Here is a 22232-nt window from a genome sequence, read left to right as displayed (position 1 = left end):
ACATTGTACTACTGCATGCCCATATCTACACTATATTATTTAATGCCTATATCTACACTTTATTATATGCTAATATTTTCTCCATTAACTTTGCATTGTCAGAATCGTTCAGTATTTTAAGATACTGAACTCGCGCGCAATTTATTGCACTCATAATGGAACTACTTTCTACTGTAAACAAACAATGGACGCAGATGGCCAGCACTTTTCGTAAGCAAATTAGGTACACTCACATAGTAGGCGGTTTACGTTTTGATTGATTACATTTGTTTCTGAAGGAATTAATGCAGATGTTTCGTGGACTGCCACGTACCTGCTACTTTGCTACATTCCGCATTAACCTTTTTGATACAATGTTTCGGATTTAGGCGGGAGATGCCAGATTTCATAAAATTGCTGGGTACCTACAAAAATCATGCAAGTGACAAGGCATAAACTGTTTTCTTTACCTGGTAATACGAATGGCAAAAAAAAAAAAAAAATATACGTACAGTTTTACATCCTGAATTTCCTTTCCTAGTTCTGCATATCCAAATTATATGAGCCATGTCATGGGTTCTCATGCTTGATTAGACACTTCGAAATTGTGCTGTAATTTCGACTATATTCCAAGTGCAATTACATCCTCCTTACTGCACTCAAAATGAAATAAACATTAAATTCGATAGCGTCTTTTTGATAATTGCAATTGAAAGACTTCATATTTCCCCCCACATTATGATTTTAAATATTCAATGACAGAACAGAAACGCACTTGCAGATGTCAACACGCTTCTCCCTCGCTACTTCAATCTGATGTATTTCATTCAGAATTTGCACAGATGAATCCAGTCGATAATCACGACATTTCATAGAAACGACAAAAATATAAAAAAATATTAATTCCAGATCAAATGGATCAAATAGCCTGTCAGTAATGCGATGTACATTCATTCACAATTTGAATCTAAATTTCAATTCTAAGTAGATGAAAACGCCATTTGCTTTCAAAAGTTATGTCTAGCGCGCGGCTAAGTTCAGATTTATCTGGGCGGAGTTATGTGCGCATTAATAATGTTGTGTAATGATGAATCTGCGCTTGTGTAGTTAGTTTGGAATACGGCATACATTCGGTTATTTTGTTTCTTGTAGTGTATTTTGTTTATATAATTAAGCCTTGGGTAGAATAAGAAAAACAAGCATCTAATAAAAAGGTTACTGCATTTGTATGGGAAAATATGAACTTGTTTTGTCGGATGGATTTACTGTACTCCAAAGGTCGTGCAGTTTTCCATCGAAAAAACTAGTTCATATTTTCCCATGCAAATGCAGTAATCTATAAATATGGTACATTTTGAATACTGAAGTAATATGTTTCGTTTTGAATATTAAGGTAAAAGTATGGTACATTTTGAATGTTAGGCAAATATCTGAACAAATGCTTAAGTGGTCTCTTGCGATTAATATTACATAGCTATGAACATGCAATAATATAGTGTAGATATGGGCATGCAATAATATAGCGTAGATATGGGCATACAGTAATATTTATAGGCTACTGCATTTGTATGGGAAAATATGAACGAGTTTTTCGGATGGAATAATGCCCGACTCTGGGAGTGCAGTATATCCATTCGACAAAAAGAGTTCACATTTTCCCATACAAATGCGGTAATCATTTTACTATATGCTTATTTTTCTTATTTTACCCAAGGCTTAATTATATAAATAAATCCGAAACATTGTATCAAAAAAGTTAATCCGGATATAGCAAAGCAGCTGGTATGTGGCAGTCCACGAAACATCTGCTTTAGTTCCTTCAGATTACACATCAACCAAAACGTAAACCGCCTAACATATGAGTGTACATAATTTGTTCACAAAAAGTGCTGGCCATCTGCGACCATTGTTTGTTGACAGTAGAACGTAGTTCAATTATGAGTGCAATATGAAGTTGGGCGCGAGTTCAGTATCATATAATACTGAACTATTCTGACAATGCAAAGTGAATGGAGAGAAAAAGAAGCATATAATACGAACGTTTCCTAAGGCTTCTGTCTATTGAATGCAAAGCCAAATTCATCATTGATACATACAAAATCTAAGGTTACCAGCTTACCTTCCAGAAAACCGGACATCATCCCTGGCATCAGATTCCATAGTGTTTTTCCTTGGGCATAAAGTTCACTCCAAGGATGGGTCAATGTCATTTGGCTGATTTCCTGTAACACGGGACTGGCAGGTGAAGTATGGTCCTCACAGTATTTGTCCCTCTTAGAATACAGCTCCAACGCTTCGTCCAGAATCTTCGTATCTTTCATCTGGCCCTGCAGTTCCCATAGTTTTCTCACCATGGGGTCTCTATGATACGTTCTTGATGCTGGTTGTTGAGCCATGCTTTAATTCTAGGAAAAGAAAAATCTCCAATTCTTTGACACTGAAATCTCTCTCTCTCTCTCTCTCTCTGTGCGTGCGTCATCAATAGCAAATTATGTATTGATGGGTCAAACATTTCCGGCAAACCCACAAGCTAGTGACCTAATTAGTCACAATATTCTCATTTATATCGTCTTTAACTCCACACGACATTAAGAAACACGTATAATGAAATTATTATATATAAATGTGGAATTTTAGTGTTATTCATTCGGAAATACTATTTTCCCTTGTACTGTTTCTAATGAGATTTTAATTAAATACTCCGAACGTGTGAGTATAGACACACAATTTTGGGGCCTAGGTGTGTGTAATTTTCTGGATTTGTATTAAGCTCATTACGAAGGCAATACATTTATAATGGACATGTATGATTACACACTCGTTGGATTTTGATAAGTGTCTTATAAAAACATTATAGTTTTTGTATGCGTTCAAAATTTGTATCAAATCTAGGGCTATAAATTAAAATTTCCCAACAATTTACAAACAGCACATCATGCGGATATATATATCGTCTCTTAGTGTAACATGCAAAACAAAACCAAATCAACTAACTATTGTGCTGTTGCAACGGAGTTCACAGAATCGGAATCTTTGCTGCTGGATGTTCTTGCTTCTGATAGATCTGAACGGCTTTTCTCCTGTGTTTGAGACAATCTGTAAGAAAAGAAAATGTTTACAGACACTGCTGCAGAATTAACGGATATACAACAAGACAGCCACACAATGTAGCGAAACAAGACAAAATCAGATGCAAACATTACTGGGAAAATGACAATGGCTCACACGATCCGATACCGTGTGAATCAGGATACAAGAAAAAAGTGCAATATGACTAGCATGACATCAAGTATTAAATGTTCAATAAGCCACAAGACAGATGAAAATCATGTGATTCCCCCAGCCTAACATGCCACTTTGTATTGATAAAACAAAAACGGTTCTACTGCCATCATTTCAACAAGCACGTATTAACACTACTGTTAACCTACGTTTCCGTCAGTCTTACCAGCTTGCCTTCAGTATAGCCGATAACCATGAATTGAATTCCACGGGTTATTTATAGTTTTGAGTATGCATACCTAACACAGTCAAGGAAGTGGGACATAACAAACAAAGTAAAACGAGCACAAGCCTGTAAAGGACATAGGTCATCAATGAATGTTCTACATTGTGACACGAAATGGTGCCTGATATAATTTAAGGTAGAGTTGCTATTTACTAATTCTGGTACTCTAAGAACATGGAACCAGTTAAGATCCATCATGATATGTTGATACATGTAGGGATATATAGAGCTTCTAAAGATTAGGCGCTATACTATTATTATTATTATTATTATATATATATATATATATATATATATATATATATATATATATATATATATATATATATATATATAAAACACACTGTTCGCGTTCATTGCATGACATATGTCATGGATAATTTTCATAATAATAATAATAATAATAATACTAATATAGGTAGGTGGACTGGGTTCTATTTCGAAGAGCAAAGAGGAAAAACATTAAAGAAAAATCCAGCTTTCCATTTGTAAAATAAACCTTTAAGCATATAAAATATTGGTCCACCTAGTGCAGGTAACAAACATATACAGACATGATTATTATTATTATTATTATTATTATTATTATTGATTTGTTCATCTGGAGCATGCCACACAATCATGCAATAAAGTAGAGAATGAGACCAACAATGAATGTTCTACATTGTGACATGATTATAATAATAACAATAATAATAATATTATTATTATTATTATTATTATTATTGATTCGCTCATCTGGAACATGTCACACAATCATGCAATAAAGTAGATAATGAGACGAGCATTGAATGTTCTACATTGCAACATTATTATTATTGTTATAATTGATTCGCTCATCTGGAACATGCCAAACAATCATGCAGTAAAGTAGGTAATGAGATCAGCAATGAATGTTCTACATTGTGACATGACTTGAAAGTCTAAAACACTTTGGATACAACCAGCGATACACAGACAGCATATGTAGGTCACCTAAATGAGGTCATCTAATAAGGTCTCACTGGACAGTTTATCTGGTGATTTTTCATCCGACAATGACCTAGTGCAGAGAAATAAAAATAATTTTACACTGAAGATACAAATAAAATCAAGCTAATGAGTTTTGAGGAAAAAGCATGCGAGATTTTGACTGTAGCATTCAGGTTAACTCCTTATACAACTGGTGTCTTTTATACTGAACCAACACTGCCACCAACCCCTCTTTTTTACATTCATTTTTGACAGCAAAGAGCTATTTGGAATATTTTCCTGTGACAATGTGACTAAAAGAAAAAAGTATGTGCCTTACGCATGAATAAAGTTCACTAGTTTTATAACAAATTAGCATACTTTTCATCACCCCATCAACAATCTTGATGTTTGGATATTTACCTCTGTAGCAGACATACGTAAATACCTAAGCCAGGTCGGCTGTTCATTTGCAGCCTAAGTTACGCATGTGATCTACAATGGTAGTCTAACTGTGACAGGCTGTCACCAAACAAGCCTACCAGCTTTCAAGACTAACTCAAAGTAAATCTAAACCACATTACATATTTAGCTTCTGTGTGAATTTATAAATGCAAGGCTTATAATAATTAGGATCATGCCTTCTACCTAAAAAATTAGGATGGTGTCAAAATACGAATATATCCAGTGAGACCTAATTGTTTGACACTTAAAGGAGCTTGGGTAGTTGCTGCAAGATCTATCTATCTATCTATCTATCAGTGTATTCAGTAGGGTTTGTCGATCTGCTCGTGTGTTCTGTAATGACTGTTTATCTTATTTCTTGTGTTCAGTAGAGTCTGTTTCTCTATCCACATGTTCAGTAGAGCCTGTCTATATGTTCGTGTGTTCAGTAGAGTCTATTTATCAATGTGTTTAGTAGAACGTATCTAACTATCCGTGTGTTCAGCTGAGTCTTTCTGTCTATCCACGTGTTCAGTAGAGTCGATCTTTATGTTCGTGTGTTCAGTAGAGTCTGTCTATTTATCAGTGTGTTTAGTAGAACTTATCTAACTATCCGTGTGTTCAGCTGAGTCTTTTTGTCTATCCACGTGTTCATTAGAGTCTATCTATATATTCGTGTGTTCAGTAGTCAATCTATCCGTGTGTTTAGTAGAGCTTATCTCTCTATCCGTGTGTTCAGCTGAGTCTGTTTATCTAGCCGTGTATTCAGTAGAGTCTGTTTCTCTATCCACGTGTTCAGCTGAGTCTGCTTATCTATCCATGTGTTCAGTAGAGTCTGTCTATCTATTCGCGTGTTCAGTAGTCAATCCATCCGTGTGTTTAGTAGAGCTTATTTATCTATTCGTGTGTTCAGTAGAGTATGTTTATCTATCCATGTGCTCAGTAGAGTCTATTTGTGTTCAGCAGTCTGTCTATCCATGTGTTCAGTAGAGTCTGTGTTCAGTAGAGCCTTTCTATCTATCCGTGTGTTCAGTTGAGTCTGTTTGTCTGTCCATGTGTTCAGTATAGTCTATCTATTTGTGTGTTCAGTAGTCAATCTATCCGTGTGTTTAGAAGAGCTTATATATCTATCCGTGTGTTCAGCTGATTCTGTTTGTCTTTCCATGTGTTCAGTATAGTCTATATATTTGTGTGTTTAGCAGAGTCTGTCTATCCGTGTTTTCAGTTGAGTCTGCTTATCTATCCATGTGTTCGGTGGAGTATATCTATCTATCCATGAGTTCATTAGAGCCTGTCTATCTATCCGCGTGTTCAGTAGAGTCTGTCTCTCTATCCGTGTGTTCCGTACAGTCTGTCAATCTATCTTTGTGTTCAGCAGTCTGTGTATCTGTCAATTAAGTTACATCATGGTACATTTAAATATGTAGAGAGACACATGAAACACCGTATTGTCTGTGTTCATAGTACTTTGTCTAAAGCTAGGAGTTTCTCATCCTGACAGCATCAGGAGACCTGGATTATACAACCAATCAAAACAAAATAAAATAAAACAACAACGCGATTTTTCTAATCTTTTGGACCAATCGGTCATTATGACATGGATATTTTGATGCATGATTTGAACATTTGAAACATCTGATATACTTCTAATGAAAGTATTTACATGATATTATAGTATTTGTGAAATCTACTAACTTAATTTCGTGTAAATTTGGTTGTTTCAAAAGCACTAATTACACTTCTAGGAAGTGGTAATAATCCACTTTGACTACTACTGCTACTACTACTACTAATACTAATAATAATACCACTACTAGCACTACTATGTGTCCGGCTGTCCGTGTTCATAGTTACTCTGCAAAGTGAACTTAAGAATTTGACTATCAAAAACTGAATGCTTTACCTGGTTATTCTGCGTCCCGTAAATGGTCAAATGCGAAACCGCTAACTAATGAAACTTACTGCAAGTTTCACAAAGCAAATTTTGTCTAGACCTGTTTATCGTGCCTGTGACTAGAATTTCCTTTTTCTTAGGACATATTTGTTTTTTCTTTATACTTCAATTATTTTCTGATTTTGCGGGGTTGTTTTTACAAGTTATTTAAAACGTCTATATTCTCTTCTGTGCATATGGCTTTATTTCCACTGTGCACAAATATGAAGAATTACAAATTCCGTAATTTTCTTTTTATATAACTTAGCTTGATCCAGTTCTACCAAATACATTTAAAAAATTCGGGTTTTATTACGTGCAAGACAAACAATAACAAAAATTACAAAACTGGCCACACTTATCATCAGAGTTGAAACCAATTAGGCGACATCGAATATTTTAAAATACTATTGCCATGATACATTAGTCATGTAAACGTTTATGATTTATACGCTTTCTTTCGTGTTCATGGTTTGTCCTCTCTCTGCCTTTGACAAAGACTGAGGAAGAGTACAAAGTTTTTTTTTAAAAAGTATATGTGCACTGTTCGTTGGCTGCTTGTATGCAACCGAGATTTAAATAAACTTCACCAATCAAACTAAGGATATGATTAATGATGTGGAGATTGAACAGTAGACATTTATGGCAACACTGAATGTTCTAATATTTGTCATGACGTAATATCTTTCTCGAGGCTGGAAGACCCAGCAGCAGTCGACACAATTCCCGTAAAAGAGGAAGATGCTTAGAGGGAAATGAACTCCCTCCCTCCCCCTCCCTCCCTCCCTCCCTCTGTCTGTCTGTCTGTCTGTCTGTCTTTCTCTGTGTGTGTGTGTGTGTATATATATATATATATATATATATATATATATATATATATATATATATATATCGAATAAGGTGAAGTCAGGGTTTGCCCAAAGCACGGCATCAGACTATAGAACAAACTAGTGAGTGAAGCCTTACACAACAACAAAAAATTACCCAGTTTGATTGACACCCAACAAAGTTTCATTTATTATGTCTGTCTCTACGACCGTCTGTAAAAAAATTCTCATTGTATGCATGTAAAGCACCGACCATGCATTTCTCGGGTAATGCGGTCGGTTTATTCGCATGGAAAACAAATGGTCAACTATAAAAATCTGAAAACAAAGTCTATTGTCTCGTACTAACTTTACTTGTCTGAATATTTTATGTGTGCTAGTCGAAGTTGCTGAACTATTATTATTCAAATTCCTTATTTTTGGAAACATTTATTACAACCCACTTTATCAGTTGTGTTGCCATTTGTTGCTAGATTTATCAAACTATCTATCTGGAGGACTTTCTCAATCTATTTAAATATATGTTTTTATATATATGTGTAGAAACCATCCAACCAACCAAAGAAACATGCATTCAATCAATCAATCAATCAATCAAGACATGTGTCTGGGGTGGGGTGGGGGGCTTTAATATCTATTATGATATACGACTTTAGAGACAAGTGAAACAGTTCTCTTAAAATTTTAGTACAAGCTGAAGTAAGAAAGGTCATTTGTGAGTGATTCACACGGAGCAAAACATCTGCTGCTCTGATGATATCATAAACTGAGAGAAACTGTGTTGATATTTTAGGAGCTCAAGTTATTTTTGAAACTCCACCGACGGTGTAATCTCCTTTGCCATTTTATGTAGTTTTTAGACCGATTACTTATCTTTTTTGCAGTATTAAACCTTGTTCGGGAAATATTAAAATCTGATTCTCAATAAATATTGTGACTCAGTACAAAAAGATAAATATTTGTTTTACTATAGTTAGAAATGAATTATTCCCTTAGTGACGCTGTCATCAGTTTCATATTTTTACTTTGTTTAGCTGTTACCAGTGACGTTGTCACTACTTTCACTTTCACAATTAGTTACTACTTTCATTTTGCTTTGACAATCACTGGTGACTTTGTCACCGCTTTCACTTTCACTTTTACAATGGATCGTTTCACGATCACACATGATCTTTCTCAACTGTCTTACACGCGCATTCACAATCTATTTTGTTTCTTATTCGTGAGACAATTTTGATCTAATTTTCTCAATCGCGTGTGCGAGTGAAACGAATCGTTCAACTTGTGTGTCTTCGACGGTCTCCAACGACTGTGTCATTGACTATTGAAGCAATTTTATAAACCGGTATCCGGATGGTAATGTATATCTACCCTGGTATCTTTGTTCCGACAGTGATTCAAAATCACAAATAATTTTTTCAGGATCAGGTTTATCAGAAAGTTGTATCTCTTCATCATGTAATTTTTCGATGGCAGAAATAATAGCATTTATATGTTCAAAATTCATTATATGATAAATAAAATTAATAAATTTACACAACACATATTTACAGAGTATATAATCTTAATTATATAGACGTCACATCTCCCAGTTGAACCCCTAGATTATCAAACGATATTCTAGCAGGTCCAGAGGGTGATAGGAAATATTTACACAAAACAGATTTACGTATATATAATCTTAATTCTATGGACGGCACAACAAGTGAACCCCTAGATTTCAAACGACATTCTAGCAGGTCAGATGTTAGATGCATCTATTTACATATATACACAACCCAGTGAACCTCTAGATTACCAAATGATATTCTCGCAGGTCAGAGGTTATATACATCCAATTACATCAGTGCTATCCAACCCACGGCCCGCGGGCTTATTTTAAATGGCCCTCAAGAGCTCGAGCAGCTATATAGTCGTTGCTTTTCAGTTTTCTGCTGTGGCCCTAGGCTTAAAGAAAAACATTTTTCAGTGGCCCATGGTGTCAAAAAGGTTGGACAACACTCATTTACATATATACACAACCGAATGAATCCTAGATTGCCAAACGACATTATAGCAGGTAAGAGGGTATATACATATTTACATCTATTTACACATTTACACACAGCCCAGTGACCACCTAGATTACCTAACGACATTCTAGCAGGGCAGAGGTTATATACACATATATTTACATACACCACCACCAGGGGGCCATTCTCTACGATCAACAGATTTATGCTGATAACTGAAATTTGTTTTGCACATCTCCCCCCCACCAAAAAAAAAAATCATCCTCGAAAGAGTGCAAATAGAACCAACCACGTTATGACACGGTGGGAAAGTGTCCATGAATTTTCAGTTATCGTTATGTTTTTTTCTGTTGAATTTCGAGCGTTATCAGGCGAAGCCCAACTTATTATGTGTGTGTCAGAAACTATATAAGCTTCTCAATACTTGGAAATCCAAAAGCAGCTCACACAACGGGCGTGGCTGCGCTGTTTGTATTTTTTTTTTCTTAATTATTATCGTTGACAAAAATCGAGAGGAAGCAAGAAACCTGACATATTCAGAAAAATTATTAAAACGTTATTCATTAGTAAATAAAAATTGTTTATGACACCTGACAGAGTTATATTCCTTGACTTAGTCATTGACTTAGTCCAATGACAAAGTAATTGACGCTGAATTTCTCTGTCTTACAATAGAGTTATGCTTCAGAAGTGAGATAATTTCTTTGAAAAGACCGATTTGGTTATATTATTTGCGACATGATGCAAAAAATTAACCCTCAAAAAGTAATTAATTTATAAGCAAATACTATTGTAAAATACAAGAGAGACAACTCTTTAATCGCTCTATCTTTTACAAGGCAGAGTTACCTCCCTTCATGTAGAGCATTTTTGCAAGACAACTACAACAAAATTCAAAAGTATTCTTTTGTCTTAATATTCAGGAGTGGTAGCTTACTTAAGTAGTATTCGTTGTTCAAATTTATTTGAAAATATTGATCTTATTATTCATCTGCGACCTGTTTTACTGAAGCACTGTAAATATCGAAACATTTGGCAGCCGCATATATCGAATGAAATTCTTTTTCTTCGCCTGTCTCCGCGTTTACAGATATAAATGCTCCTGAGCTCTTATCATTATCACTGGTTCTTCGGAATTTACAATTCTTACTTTGTGTAATTGCCCGCAAAGTAATCAAAAAATTATCGAGCTTTATACCGTTGATATGATCTATCACAAGTCCATCTTCGATTACTCCGTGAAAACACTCGTATATAAATCTATGACAATGATATGTTTCTTAGCAGTAAATTTAAGATAACCAGCATTATCGACCGAACCAACTGGGACTTGTCGTCTACAGTTTCGAATTACACCATCACGAGATGTCTCCTTATCTTTAATGATTGGATATTTCACAAATTCATTTTGCTCCATTTATATATCAATATTATTTGTCTTAATAATCATTTTGAAAATCTGGCGAGATAATCGCAAGTGTTTCTTATTCTGATGACGTTGTCATTATTGCCTGCGTTATATTTTTTATCATAATATCGTTTTATCTCTCTGCATTTTATTTTTACCACAACATTGCAAACACAACTGCGTTTCTCCTCTAACCCCTTTCCTACATTTTAAGCACGGTTTTGGTAGTAGACTCCCTCTTAGCATGCTTTGCATGTGATATCCACAAAATTCGTTTACACAGACTTTGTTACAGGGAGGTTGAAGAGCCAGTCATTAGCCGATTACAGTTGTTCTTTGCTTGAATCATTAATATTATAAATTCAACTTATATATATATATATATATATATATATATATATATATATATATATATATATATATATATATATATATATATATATATTGGTCTTAATTATAATATGAAGGAATTACCTGCGATTAAGCCTTCTAAACCCAGATTCGATCTTGACAGAATGCGCTGCCAAGTTGGCGATTCGAACGAGTTAACGTGAACAAGCATGGTATAGCTTATGCCGGCGAATCAGACCCTAATCAATTGTATCGGTGAAGCAAAGAAAGAGTTTCGCAACGATGGAGCGGCTCATGTGCTGTCAACATTGAGAACCATATGCGACGTTGATGCTACACTGAATGACCAACCAGCAGCGCCGATTATTAATTATCTTGACGAACGAAGATACTATATTTTAATAAAGTTTATTATGGAGACAGACGATATCCGTGACAAAAGTGAACCTGTTCGAGGTGGAGATATTGTAACGTTAAGTAAAAATTCCAAAACAGGAACGTTAACTGGTATTGACAAACCACATTATGAACGAGCTTATTTTGTGACTGTAGTTGTTTATGCGATATTACTACTGAATGATAAACTTAGCATTGACGATCTCAAAACCGATGAAATTTTCTAGCTTAAAGTGTGTAGTTGATCGAGTTACAGAACATTTCACAAACGCGATGCGTGGAAATGGTTTAAATGATTTACGACGTGAAAAAATAAATAAATGGGCAGAAACAGTTAAAGATACCGGAGCGTCTATCAGCGACGTTGCTGAACTGGAAAAGAAACTAAAATTTTCGATTACGGTGAAGACACTAACAGGCTAGGCTTTGTATAAATCATCAACATATGAATGAAAGGAGCTCCGATAACAATTTTTGTTTATAACGAATACGCATGGACATCGTCTGTAACAATATTTCCGCGAGACAGAACTGTTAAATTTCGTGATGATTATATATTTGATTTTATCAGAAATATCAGCAAAAATGGTCCTGTATCCGTGTGGATATTTAGTTCAGATGACGAATCTAAAAATTACGATGAATTTGTACTACCTAATGGAGATATTTATCGATCTGAAGATCTTCACGAGAAAATAAAAAATCTTGCGATGAGCTATACCGATGATACTTGTAAGGATACAAATTTCTGTCGATCTATGAAGGGCACATTAACTTGGGCCTTAGAACAATTAATTAGAGTTATGGGAAGAGGTGCTTGGCAAATCGCTATACTGTAATGATTTCTAATGTCTGTGTCAGGAGAGGAAGTGATTTTTAATTAAGCCTTCATTTACATAACCGTTTGACGACTAGAAAAGGGGAAGGTTAACTTCGATTTTATATCGGAACTGTCAGAGCTGAGTTTTTCCAGAATCGCTGTTTGGAAATCTAGAAGTCAGGTTGACCATAATTTTGGCGTCTCGTTATAAAAGGCGGTAGATATATTTAATCCTGATTGGTTACGCTAAATTAGGGGGGTGTTTCCCACACGAAATTTCCTAGATTTAAAATTGCCCTCATGAAAAAAATCTAATCAGTCTGCATTTTTCCTGCAAGAATGAAAAAATAGAAGGGACTCCGAGATTGAACTTAGAAGAAATTCTCTCGTAAACATTCGTAAAAGGGATCCGCTGTCGAGAAAGTCGACGGACGCAATTCAGCTGTAGACGAACAACGCTTGAAAACACAAGGTATTTGCGTCAGTCTCATGTAAATCGTTGATACCAATATAATGATTTGCTTTAATTTATTTGCTTATATTTGCATGAATGTATTTGTTTAAATCCGTAGTTCAATTCTCTTGATATGAGTATAACTGTGCTTGAGTTCATCTCACTGAATTCGTACAATGATCTTCTTTTTATAAGTTTGACGAATTGTTTGAATTTGTCATCTTGATTGTTACAGCAATCTAAGAATTTCATGCATTACTTTAGTTGATATGGTTTACGAGAATCCGTGTGAATTCACCGATCTTAGATGATTTCATGTATGATAAAGACTTGAATGTGTGTATTCGCTGAAAATAACGTAGTTAAGTCATCTAATGAATTTCATTCGCTCATTTGTGTCATTAAGACGATAACGGAACTGTTATGTCTCGTGTGATGTTAATGTGTCAGGATGGAATAGCCTTTAGGAAGTACATTAATCATATGAAACTAGGTGTGTTTATGGGCTGCCATGTTTAGCTTGACTAGATAGCCTTTGGTATCTGTTTGAATTCCGATAGAACGATATCTGACATAACGAGAGGGGAGTAATGATCTATTGCCAGTAGGAAAACTGACAGAAGATTTAGGTTGCTTCTCTGTTTATTTTGAAAATGGAAACAGCTCGACTGGCGTATCTACTGATGTATCCACTGATATATCTACTGACGTATCCACTGAAGAATCCACCAACGTATCCACTGAGGTCCACTGAAGTATCTACTGACGTATCCACTGACATATCCACATAACAATTGATCTAAGTATCTACGTATCTACGTACTTACGTTTCCACCTACCCGCACAAAGTTTGAGGGCCGAAAAGAGGCGAGACAGTAGGGAGGTTGGAGAAGGGATAAAGCGAAAGGACCTAGAGGAACAACCACAGTGAAGTTGGAGTGGACTGGAATCAGCAGGTCATGAAGTTGTATAAGGCAATGACTTCGATTATTCACTCGATTCTATGATGAACCAATTCTATCATTTAAAACAGATCGGCTATTTATATAAATATATTTGTGTTTGAAATTCCGCGAAAGATTTATTTAAAAAAGAAGTGTATCTTCCTAATGTAATGAATGATCACAGTTGTTTATGTAATTAATTGTTGGTTTATTCACGTACGGGGGCCCGTATCATTCTGTTCTATGTATCTGCTCAGATCTCTTTTTATTCCATCTCTAAGTTTCACACTTTATATTAATATTTACTCGATTCGGGCAATAACACCGATGGTGATCACCCTCTAGATAACGATAGCCAAACAAAGCGGTCACCTTGTAAGAAGATACAACATCACAGCACCACCACCAGTAGCACTGCTACATTACTGAACAATTACTAAGTCATTATTTTACGGTTCCGTCGGTTGCTGCCTCTTTCGTCAGGGAGAAAATTCATGGAAACGGACACGACGGGAATTTATTGAAGATGTACGGACATGGAGGATTATGGAATACTATATATAATTACAGAGAGGTTATCAGCGCTGATATGACTGCATGTTATCCTGTACGTTTTCTTGGGATGGGAGAATGTGCTGAGTATTTTAAGCAATTGGACATCCAACACACGAGATGACCAGAGTTGCAATAAATGGGCCTTTACCAGATTTTGATTTAAGTGGATTTGCATGTAATAAATCGTTTTCGTTTAAGGAAGGTCTTCATCCCATTGTTTATGTCTGGTTTGGTCGTCATTTTTCAGAAATATGTTGGGCTCCAATACTACTATTACGATATATTCTTGATAATGGAATTTTAATATTGTTAACTGTAAATGAAGCAGTAATATGGTATCGCCCACAGAAAAAAGTCTGGTAACCAGCATCTGGCAACAGAATTGTTAGCGACGATGTCAGGGAGAAAATTATTCTCGACGAAATCTTTGAGCGTAATCCTGATGAAATTTAATATGAAAATAATCGGTAAGTTTATCCCGGGTGGCATATGATCACAAACGATAATGCAACGATTAATTATAGACGATGCCGAATTCGATTTTATAATTGCTGATACAACGGAGAATGGCACATTTATAAGCCGGAATAATACTTACTTGTCGGAGGGAACTAAAGTAGGTACAATTATGAGCTATATTGATGGTGACTCACGGCAGTTTACCCATTTGAAATCGTCGATGTTAGCGTATGTTTCGATAAAGTTGTCGATGATAAACAGGTTTCCTGATACCGCGCTTAGAGTCCCCACAGTATCATTTTATATCAATAAAATACACGGATTTTAAAGATTGGTACCGATACATCATGGAGTGAATGGAGAATAAAACGAGAAAAGATACTTGGTTAATCCGAATCAGCCGACGTTGAATCTAAGGATATATACCACAAGAATAATCAATTGTCATTATTATCATCAGCACCATCGGTATATGATCCTGTAGCTAGACATAAAACCGTTTATCTTAACGGGTGCGGTGGTTCTAGTAAAACAAAACGTACGCTTGAATTTTTTTGGAATATTGACATGGTTGTTTTGACACCTACACTTAATTTCGCCAGAGAAATGATCAAACGTGAAGTAAAATCTCAAACTTATCATAGTTTCTTTACATGGCGCCGAGACGCATGGAGACTTGAACGAATGGGTGAAAAATAAATTCCCAAGATCAATATTTTTGATGAATTATGCACGGTGTCGCTGGGGATATTAATACTATACTCGAAACACAGCTGTAATAATGTATGGCGATCATGGTCAACCGCCGCCTTTTGTTGGATCATCTCCGCATGAAAGGTTAAAAACATTCGTTGATTATAACGAAGAAATAACCATAGATTACTGAGCGCTTGATCCAGAATTAAGATAGTTAAAGAAATTAATCAGATTACAACCAGACAAGATTCAGTGTGAAATAACGCGTGAAATAATTCCGGAAACACATATAAATGATGTTTGGAATTTATGGAGTCCTACTGATTTGATAGTTACAAGTAGAGAGATAGTTCATGATAGACTTATTTATGTTACATAAAGAAAAAAAATTCAAGTCTACCTGTACCATTGTGTTATCACCCAGCAGATACGAGACGACAGAAAATCGATGATGAAATTCATGGAATTAATGAGAAACAAAATATTGTACTAAATGATATTGATTTAGTTCCTGTGAGTACTTTTGAGAGCGCGTTAACGATGGATAAAACTCCATGGACTCTAGGATATGCTATAACGATTCATTCGTCACAAGGATTAACTATTTCCGATACAGATATTTGGATTGTCGATGTTCGTATTGAATGGTCAAATTTAGTTTATCTCGCAGTCTCTCGAGGCAGAAGAATGTCTCTGCTGCGAAGGGTTATCATAGACTCCACTGTAAATAATATTCAAAATACTGGCGACACCGAAGGTGTTGTTGATGATGTAGTAAAGAAAAAATGAAGTAGTTACAAGCGATGTGACAAAAAAAAAATTAAGCGCGACTTTGATCTCGATGCTGAAATTATAATCACACTGAAAAGCGGCAGAATAATCGTTGTGCGAGCTGTAACACAGAAATGTTGTGGCAGTATTTGAATAATAATCCAAGACTTGGTCACCCACGCGAAAATATGATGCTGACCTGTCTTGAATGTAATTTAAGGATATAAAATATTGGTCCACCTAGTGCAGGGAACACAATTTTTTTTTTGAAGTGAATATTTAAAAAAAAAGTGCAGGGAAGGAAAATTCTAGTCCCACTCAACACTTTCTCCAAGAAGATTAAATAAACTATGGAGTATCACGTTTGATTAAAGTTTTCTAAAGTCAGTACTTCTAGAGCATCGCGTTTGATACAAGTTTCATGTCTAAACGTTATATTACAGTTTAGCAAAGGTATTTAACTTAGGATATTTAATATATATTTTATTTTAAGTCACATTAGAAAATTTGTTTTTCTCACTACCATTCCTTATACGGGAATGAAAATGATTATTATTATTATTATTATTGATTCGTTCATCTGGAACATGTCACACAACCATGTAGTAAAGTAGATAATGAGACCAGCAATGACTATTCTACATTGTGACATCATTATTATTATTAATATTATTATTCATTCGCTCATATGGAACATGCCACACAGTCTTGCAATAAAGTAGACAATGAGACCAGCAATGAATGTTCTACATTGTGACATTATTATGTAACATTATTATTATTGATTTGCTCATCTGAAACACGCCACACAATCATGCAATAAAATACACAACGAGACCAGCAATGAATGTTCTACATTGTGACATGACTTGAAAGTCTAAAACACTTTGGATACAACCAGCGATACACAGACAGCATATGTAGGTCACCTAAATGAGGTCATCTAATAAGGTCTCACTGGACAGTTTATCTGGTGATTTTTCATCCGACAATGACCTAGTGCAGAGAAATAAAAATAATTTTACACTGAAGATACAAATAAAAACAAGCTAATGATTATTGTAGAAAGCATGCATGTGCGATTTTGAATGCGGCAATAAGGTTAATTCCTAATGCAACTGGTGGCTTTTATACTGAACCAACACTGCCACCAACCCCTCTTTTTTACATTCATTTTTGACAGCAAAGAGCTATTTGGAATATTTTCCTGTGACAATGTGACTAAAAGAAAAAAGTATGTGCCTTACGCATGAATAAAGTTCACTAGTTTTATAACAAATTAGCATACTTTTCATCACCCCATCAACAATCTTGATGTTTGGATATTTACCTCTGTAGCAGACATACGTAAATACCTAAGCCAGGTCGGCTGTTCATTTGCAGCCTAAGTTACGCATGTGATCTACAATGGTAGTCTAACTGTGACAGGCTGTCACCAAACAAGCCTACCAGCTTTCAAGACTAACTCAAAGTAAATCTAAACCACATTACATATTTAGCTTCTGTGTGAATTTATAAATGCAAGGCTTATAATAATTAGGATCATGCCTTCTACCTAAAAAATTAGGATGGTGTCAAAATACGAATATATCCAGTGAGACCTAATTGTTTGACACTTAAAGGAGCTTGGGTAGTTGCTGCAAGATCTATCTATCTATCTATCTATCAGTGTATTCAGTAGGGTTTGTCGATCTGCTCGTGTGTTCTGTAATGACTGTTTATCTTATTTCTTGTGTTCAGTAGAGTCTGTTTCTCTATCCACATGTTCAGTAGAGCCTGTCTATATGTTCGTGTGTTCAGTAGAGTCTATCTATTTATCAATGTGTTTAGTAGAACGTATCTAACTATCCGTGTGTTCAGCTGAGTCTTTTTGTCTATCCACGTGTTCAGTAGAGTCGATCTTTATGTTCGTGTGTTCAGTAGAGTCTGTCTATTTATCAGTGTGTTTAGTAGAACTTATCTAACTATCCGTGTGTTCAGCTGAGTCTTTTTGTCTATCCACGTGTTCATTAGAGTCTATCTATATATTCGTGTGTTCAGTAGTCAATCTATCCGTGTGTTTAGTAGAGCTTATCTCTCTATCCGTGTGTTCAGCTGAGTCTGTTTATCTAGCCGTGTATTCAGTAGAGTCTGTTTCTCTATCCACGTGTTCAGCTGAGTCTGCTTATCTATCCATGTGTTCAGTAGAGTCTGTCTATCTATTCGCGTGTTCAGTAGTCAATCCATCCGTGTGTTTAGTAGAGCTTATTTATCTATTCGTGTGTTCAGTAGAGTATGTTTATCTATCCATGTGCTCAGTAGAGTCTATTTGTGTTCAGCAGTCTGTCTATCCATGTGTTCAGTAGAGTCTGTGTTCAGTAGAGCCTTTCTATCTATCCGTGTGTTCAGTTGAGTCTGTTTGTCTGTCCATGTGTTCAGTATAGTCTATCTATTTGTGTGTTCAGTAGTCAATCTATCCGTGTGTTTAGAAGAGCTTATATATCTATCCGTCTGTTCGGAACTGTTTTTAATTTTAAACAAACAATGTAAACTCGTGTAGCAGACGCGGGAGCTTTTTATTTATTCCATTTGGCTGTGGATGAATTGGAAAGAAGATATTCCGTCCATTTGAAAGCAGAGGTGATAAAGCTGACGATGTGGATGTGTTCACTCAGTCAAAGATAAACTTTCAACCAAGTAAAATTACTGAACGTCATGTCTCCAATGTGCACAACAAAAGTGAGACATGCAGTCTTGTAAATATCATTCTGATCATTGAAACGCTTAGTTGGAAACATGATCATAATGATTCGTAAATCGAATGATTTAGACCATGATCCGTGCTCTCAAGGGTCATAAAAATAGCATAGAAACCCACATCAAGATCAACGGATGTCCCGTCTCTTTTAGAGACATTACCAATTTACATTTCAGTTCAAGCAGTAAATTCGAGAAAAAAACGTTGCTGAAGAAGGCGGGTTTTGGTAAAAAAGCAAGAGACTCGGAGCCAAGAAGCCAAGACGATGAAAAAGCTATCTTTTTTGCTGGCAAAATGGGCTTTCACACTCCAGTTGCTTTGGAATTGTGTCCGTTTTACCTTTTTTGAAAAAAAAATATTTGGATGTATAATTCACGTCATGCAGGTCATGTGGCTGGGTCCTTCCAACAAAGATCAGCAAGTGACAGGGAATTAAAATTTCATCTGTAACTGGTATTAACAATGGCAATAAATTTACATACCAATGCACTTTCTTTGTTATTTCTGCTAATCAGAATCGCATGGGTTCTAAACATTGATCTACAGCGCGAAATTGTACAGCAATTTAGATGAAATTTCTATCTGAAACCGCACTGAAAAAGAGAATTTAATGAAATCCAAAGAGATTAATTTTTATACTGAATTACAAATAACATTTAATCCTGCGTCTTCTTGAAAATTTGAATTAAAAGAATTTCGTATTTTTTCCACACTATGATTCAAAACTACCAATGACAGAACAAAAACATGTGCAAAATTTACATCTAGGCCAGTTCCTTGAGCTACATGCACATTATACTGAATTGACCCAGCTAATAACTCGAGTCCATCACAACTAGAAAAGCTTAATTTGATTGGATTAAAGTTAAACCAAAATCTCTCCAGCCCAGAAAAACTGGAAAAGTTGTTTCAGTCACAAAATCAATCTATATCGATATTTTAAGTAGAAAAAATTGAGATTGAAATGAATGACCGTCAAACTAATGGAACAATAGAAACTTACTGTAGCAACACGTGGGTCCCTGGACACATTTTCGTTGAACTTTTTCATTCCCTCTCCATTCATGTCTCTTGTTTCGTAGTAGACTTGTCCCTGGAAGAAGGCGTTATCCACAACAATGGTGCCTCTTGGAGCCAACAAACCTCTATCAATGATCACCTGCATAGTTTAATGGATACATAGAATCAGGCTATGGTAGACAAGAACAGGGTAAAATGTCCGTGCACTTTTCTCGGGTATTCACATCCAACCCCACCTACTTTACCGCCATTCCTCCATGCATTAAATCATCAATACATCAATCATATTGAATCATGAATCATGATTCCAATACCATTTTGCATATCTTGAATACTCATTACAATGCTTTTGAAGGTTTGTACATTTTGTTTTAAACAATATTTAAGAATTTATGCAATTTTATACATACATGAACGCAGACGTGAAAAACATGCACTAACGAGCAACCGAATAAGACCACGTAAAACTTTAAGGCACTAGCGCAGTAATTTAAGAATAGAAACGCTGTTTAAGTCCATAATAAACATAAAAGTAAACTTTATTAATCAACATGACATAAGCATTAAATGAAAACGTACGTATTACATACCTGGTAATATTCCCAATACTGGTCTTTATTTGCATCCAAGAAAATAATGTCAAAGCTTTGCTTCTCGTCGGCTAGTTTGTTGATGGTATCCAGAGCAGGACCTAAGGTAAAAAAGACAAACAAAGCATGTCTTTCTGATAAAAAGAAATAAATGATCGAGGCGTTACAGTCTAATACAATGAAATAATGTAACTGATACTTGTAAAATCTAAGAACAAAATCAAACTAAACTTCCTGGGGCTAAAAACGTCTTAGCTAAACAAATGTTTTCGATCATTCTGAAACCAAAATGCAACCATATTCAGAATTAAACCCGTCCCTCTTACTCCCTGTGACAGGAATATTCACTCAAACTTGCGGCATTCACAATCAGGTTTGAGAGAGAGAGAGAGAGAGTATACAATGATTCCAATTGGGCCAAATGAATCCTCACCTATTCGTATACTTATTTTTTTGCCGTGGACAGATTTGGATATGTACTTCTTTACAAGATTTTCTAGATATGGGTCGACATCGCACGTGATAACCTCACCATTCCCCGGAAGTGCTTCTGCACACGCAAGCGCACTGTAGCCTGTGTACATCCCAAGCTCGAGGACCCTCTTGGCATTAGACATACTGACCAGAAATTTTAGGAACTGTCCTGAAACACCAATAAATCATTTGCCATAAAAGCTATATAAACCCGTGAAAATCAAGAACAGGCGATTGTTTTTAAAGTTATGTAACTTAATGTAGGTCACCTAAATGAGGTCATCTAATAAGGTCTCACTGGACAGTTTATCTGGTGATTTTTCATCCGACAATGACCTAGTGCAGAGAAATAAAAATAATTTTACACTGAAGATACAAATAAAAACAAGCTAATGATTATTGTAGAAAGCATGCATGTGCGATTTTGAATGCGGCAATAAGGTTAATTCCTAATGCAACTGGTGGCTTTTATACTGAACCAACACTGCCACCAACCCCTCTTTTTTACATTCATTTTTGACAGCAAAGAGCTATTTGGAATATTTTCCTGTGACAATGTGACTAAAAGAATAAGTATGTGCCTTATGCATGAATAAAGTTCACTAGTACTATAACAAATTAGCATACTTTTCATGACCCCATCAACCATCTCGATTTTTAGATATTTATCTCTGTAGCAGACATACGTAAATACGTAAGCCAAGTCGACTGTTCATTTGCAGCCCAAGTTACATATTTGATCTCCAATGCTAGTCTGACTGTGACAGGCAGTCACCAAACATGCCAACCCATTTTCAAGCCTAACTCAAAGTACATATAAGCCACATTACATATTTAGCTTCTGTGTGAATTTATAAATGCTAGACTTATAATAATTAGATTCATGCCTTCTACCTTAAAAAA

At 35.5% G+C, this 22232-nt stretch overlaps 2 protein-coding genes across 5 annotated transcripts in view; both read right to left on the bottom strand.

Annotated features, from left to right (window-relative positions):
• The window catches only part of LOC149778415 (uncharacterized), a 63221-nt gene that overhangs the window by 5675 nt on the left and 35314 nt on the right, over nucleotides 1-22232 (bottom strand). Inside the window, exons 1-3 of one of the 4 annotated variants that reach the window (XM_089939233.1) lie at nucleotides 4862-4922; nucleotides 2974-3075; nucleotides 2099-2384 (exon numbers count right to left, since the gene is read on the bottom strand). In XM_089939233.1, coding sequence (XP_089795359.1) covers nucleotides 2099-2375 — 277 coding nt within the window. In that variant the 5' untranslated portion in view covers nucleotides 2376-2384; nucleotides 2974-3075; nucleotides 4862-4922. Of the gene's footprint in view, nucleotides 1-2098; nucleotides 2385-2973; nucleotides 3076-3427; nucleotides 3498-4819; nucleotides 4923-22232 lie in introns of those variants that run through there. The other 3 variants (XM_089939235.1, XM_089939236.1, XM_089939234.1) reach the window with 3 other exon arrangements.
• LOC149778416 (catechol O-methyltransferase domain-containing protein 1-like) lies at nucleotides 2973-21494 on the bottom strand. The gene is made up of 5 exons (XM_089938339.1): nucleotides 21289-21494; nucleotides 20856-20956; nucleotides 20249-20404; nucleotides 3501-3553; nucleotides 2973-3075 (listed from the first exon to the last, which is right to left on the bottom strand). Exons 1-5 carry the CDS (start codon nucleotides 21470-21472, stop codon nucleotides 2973-2975), a joined length of 597 nt encoding a protein of 198 aa, XP_089794465.1. The 5' UTR covers nucleotides 21473-21494.

This window comes from Sinohyriopsis cumingii, chromosome 17 (genome assembly GCF_028554795.1).
Source record: "Sinohyriopsis cumingii isolate HCF-2022 chromosome 17, ASM2855479v2, whole genome shotgun sequence".
Taxonomy (NCBI): Eukaryota; Metazoa; Mollusca; class Bivalvia; order Unionida; family Unionidae; genus Sinohyriopsis; species Sinohyriopsis cumingii.
The sequence above is the reverse complement of the archived record's forward strand: the minus strand, read 5'-3'. Positions and strand labels throughout refer to the sequence as shown.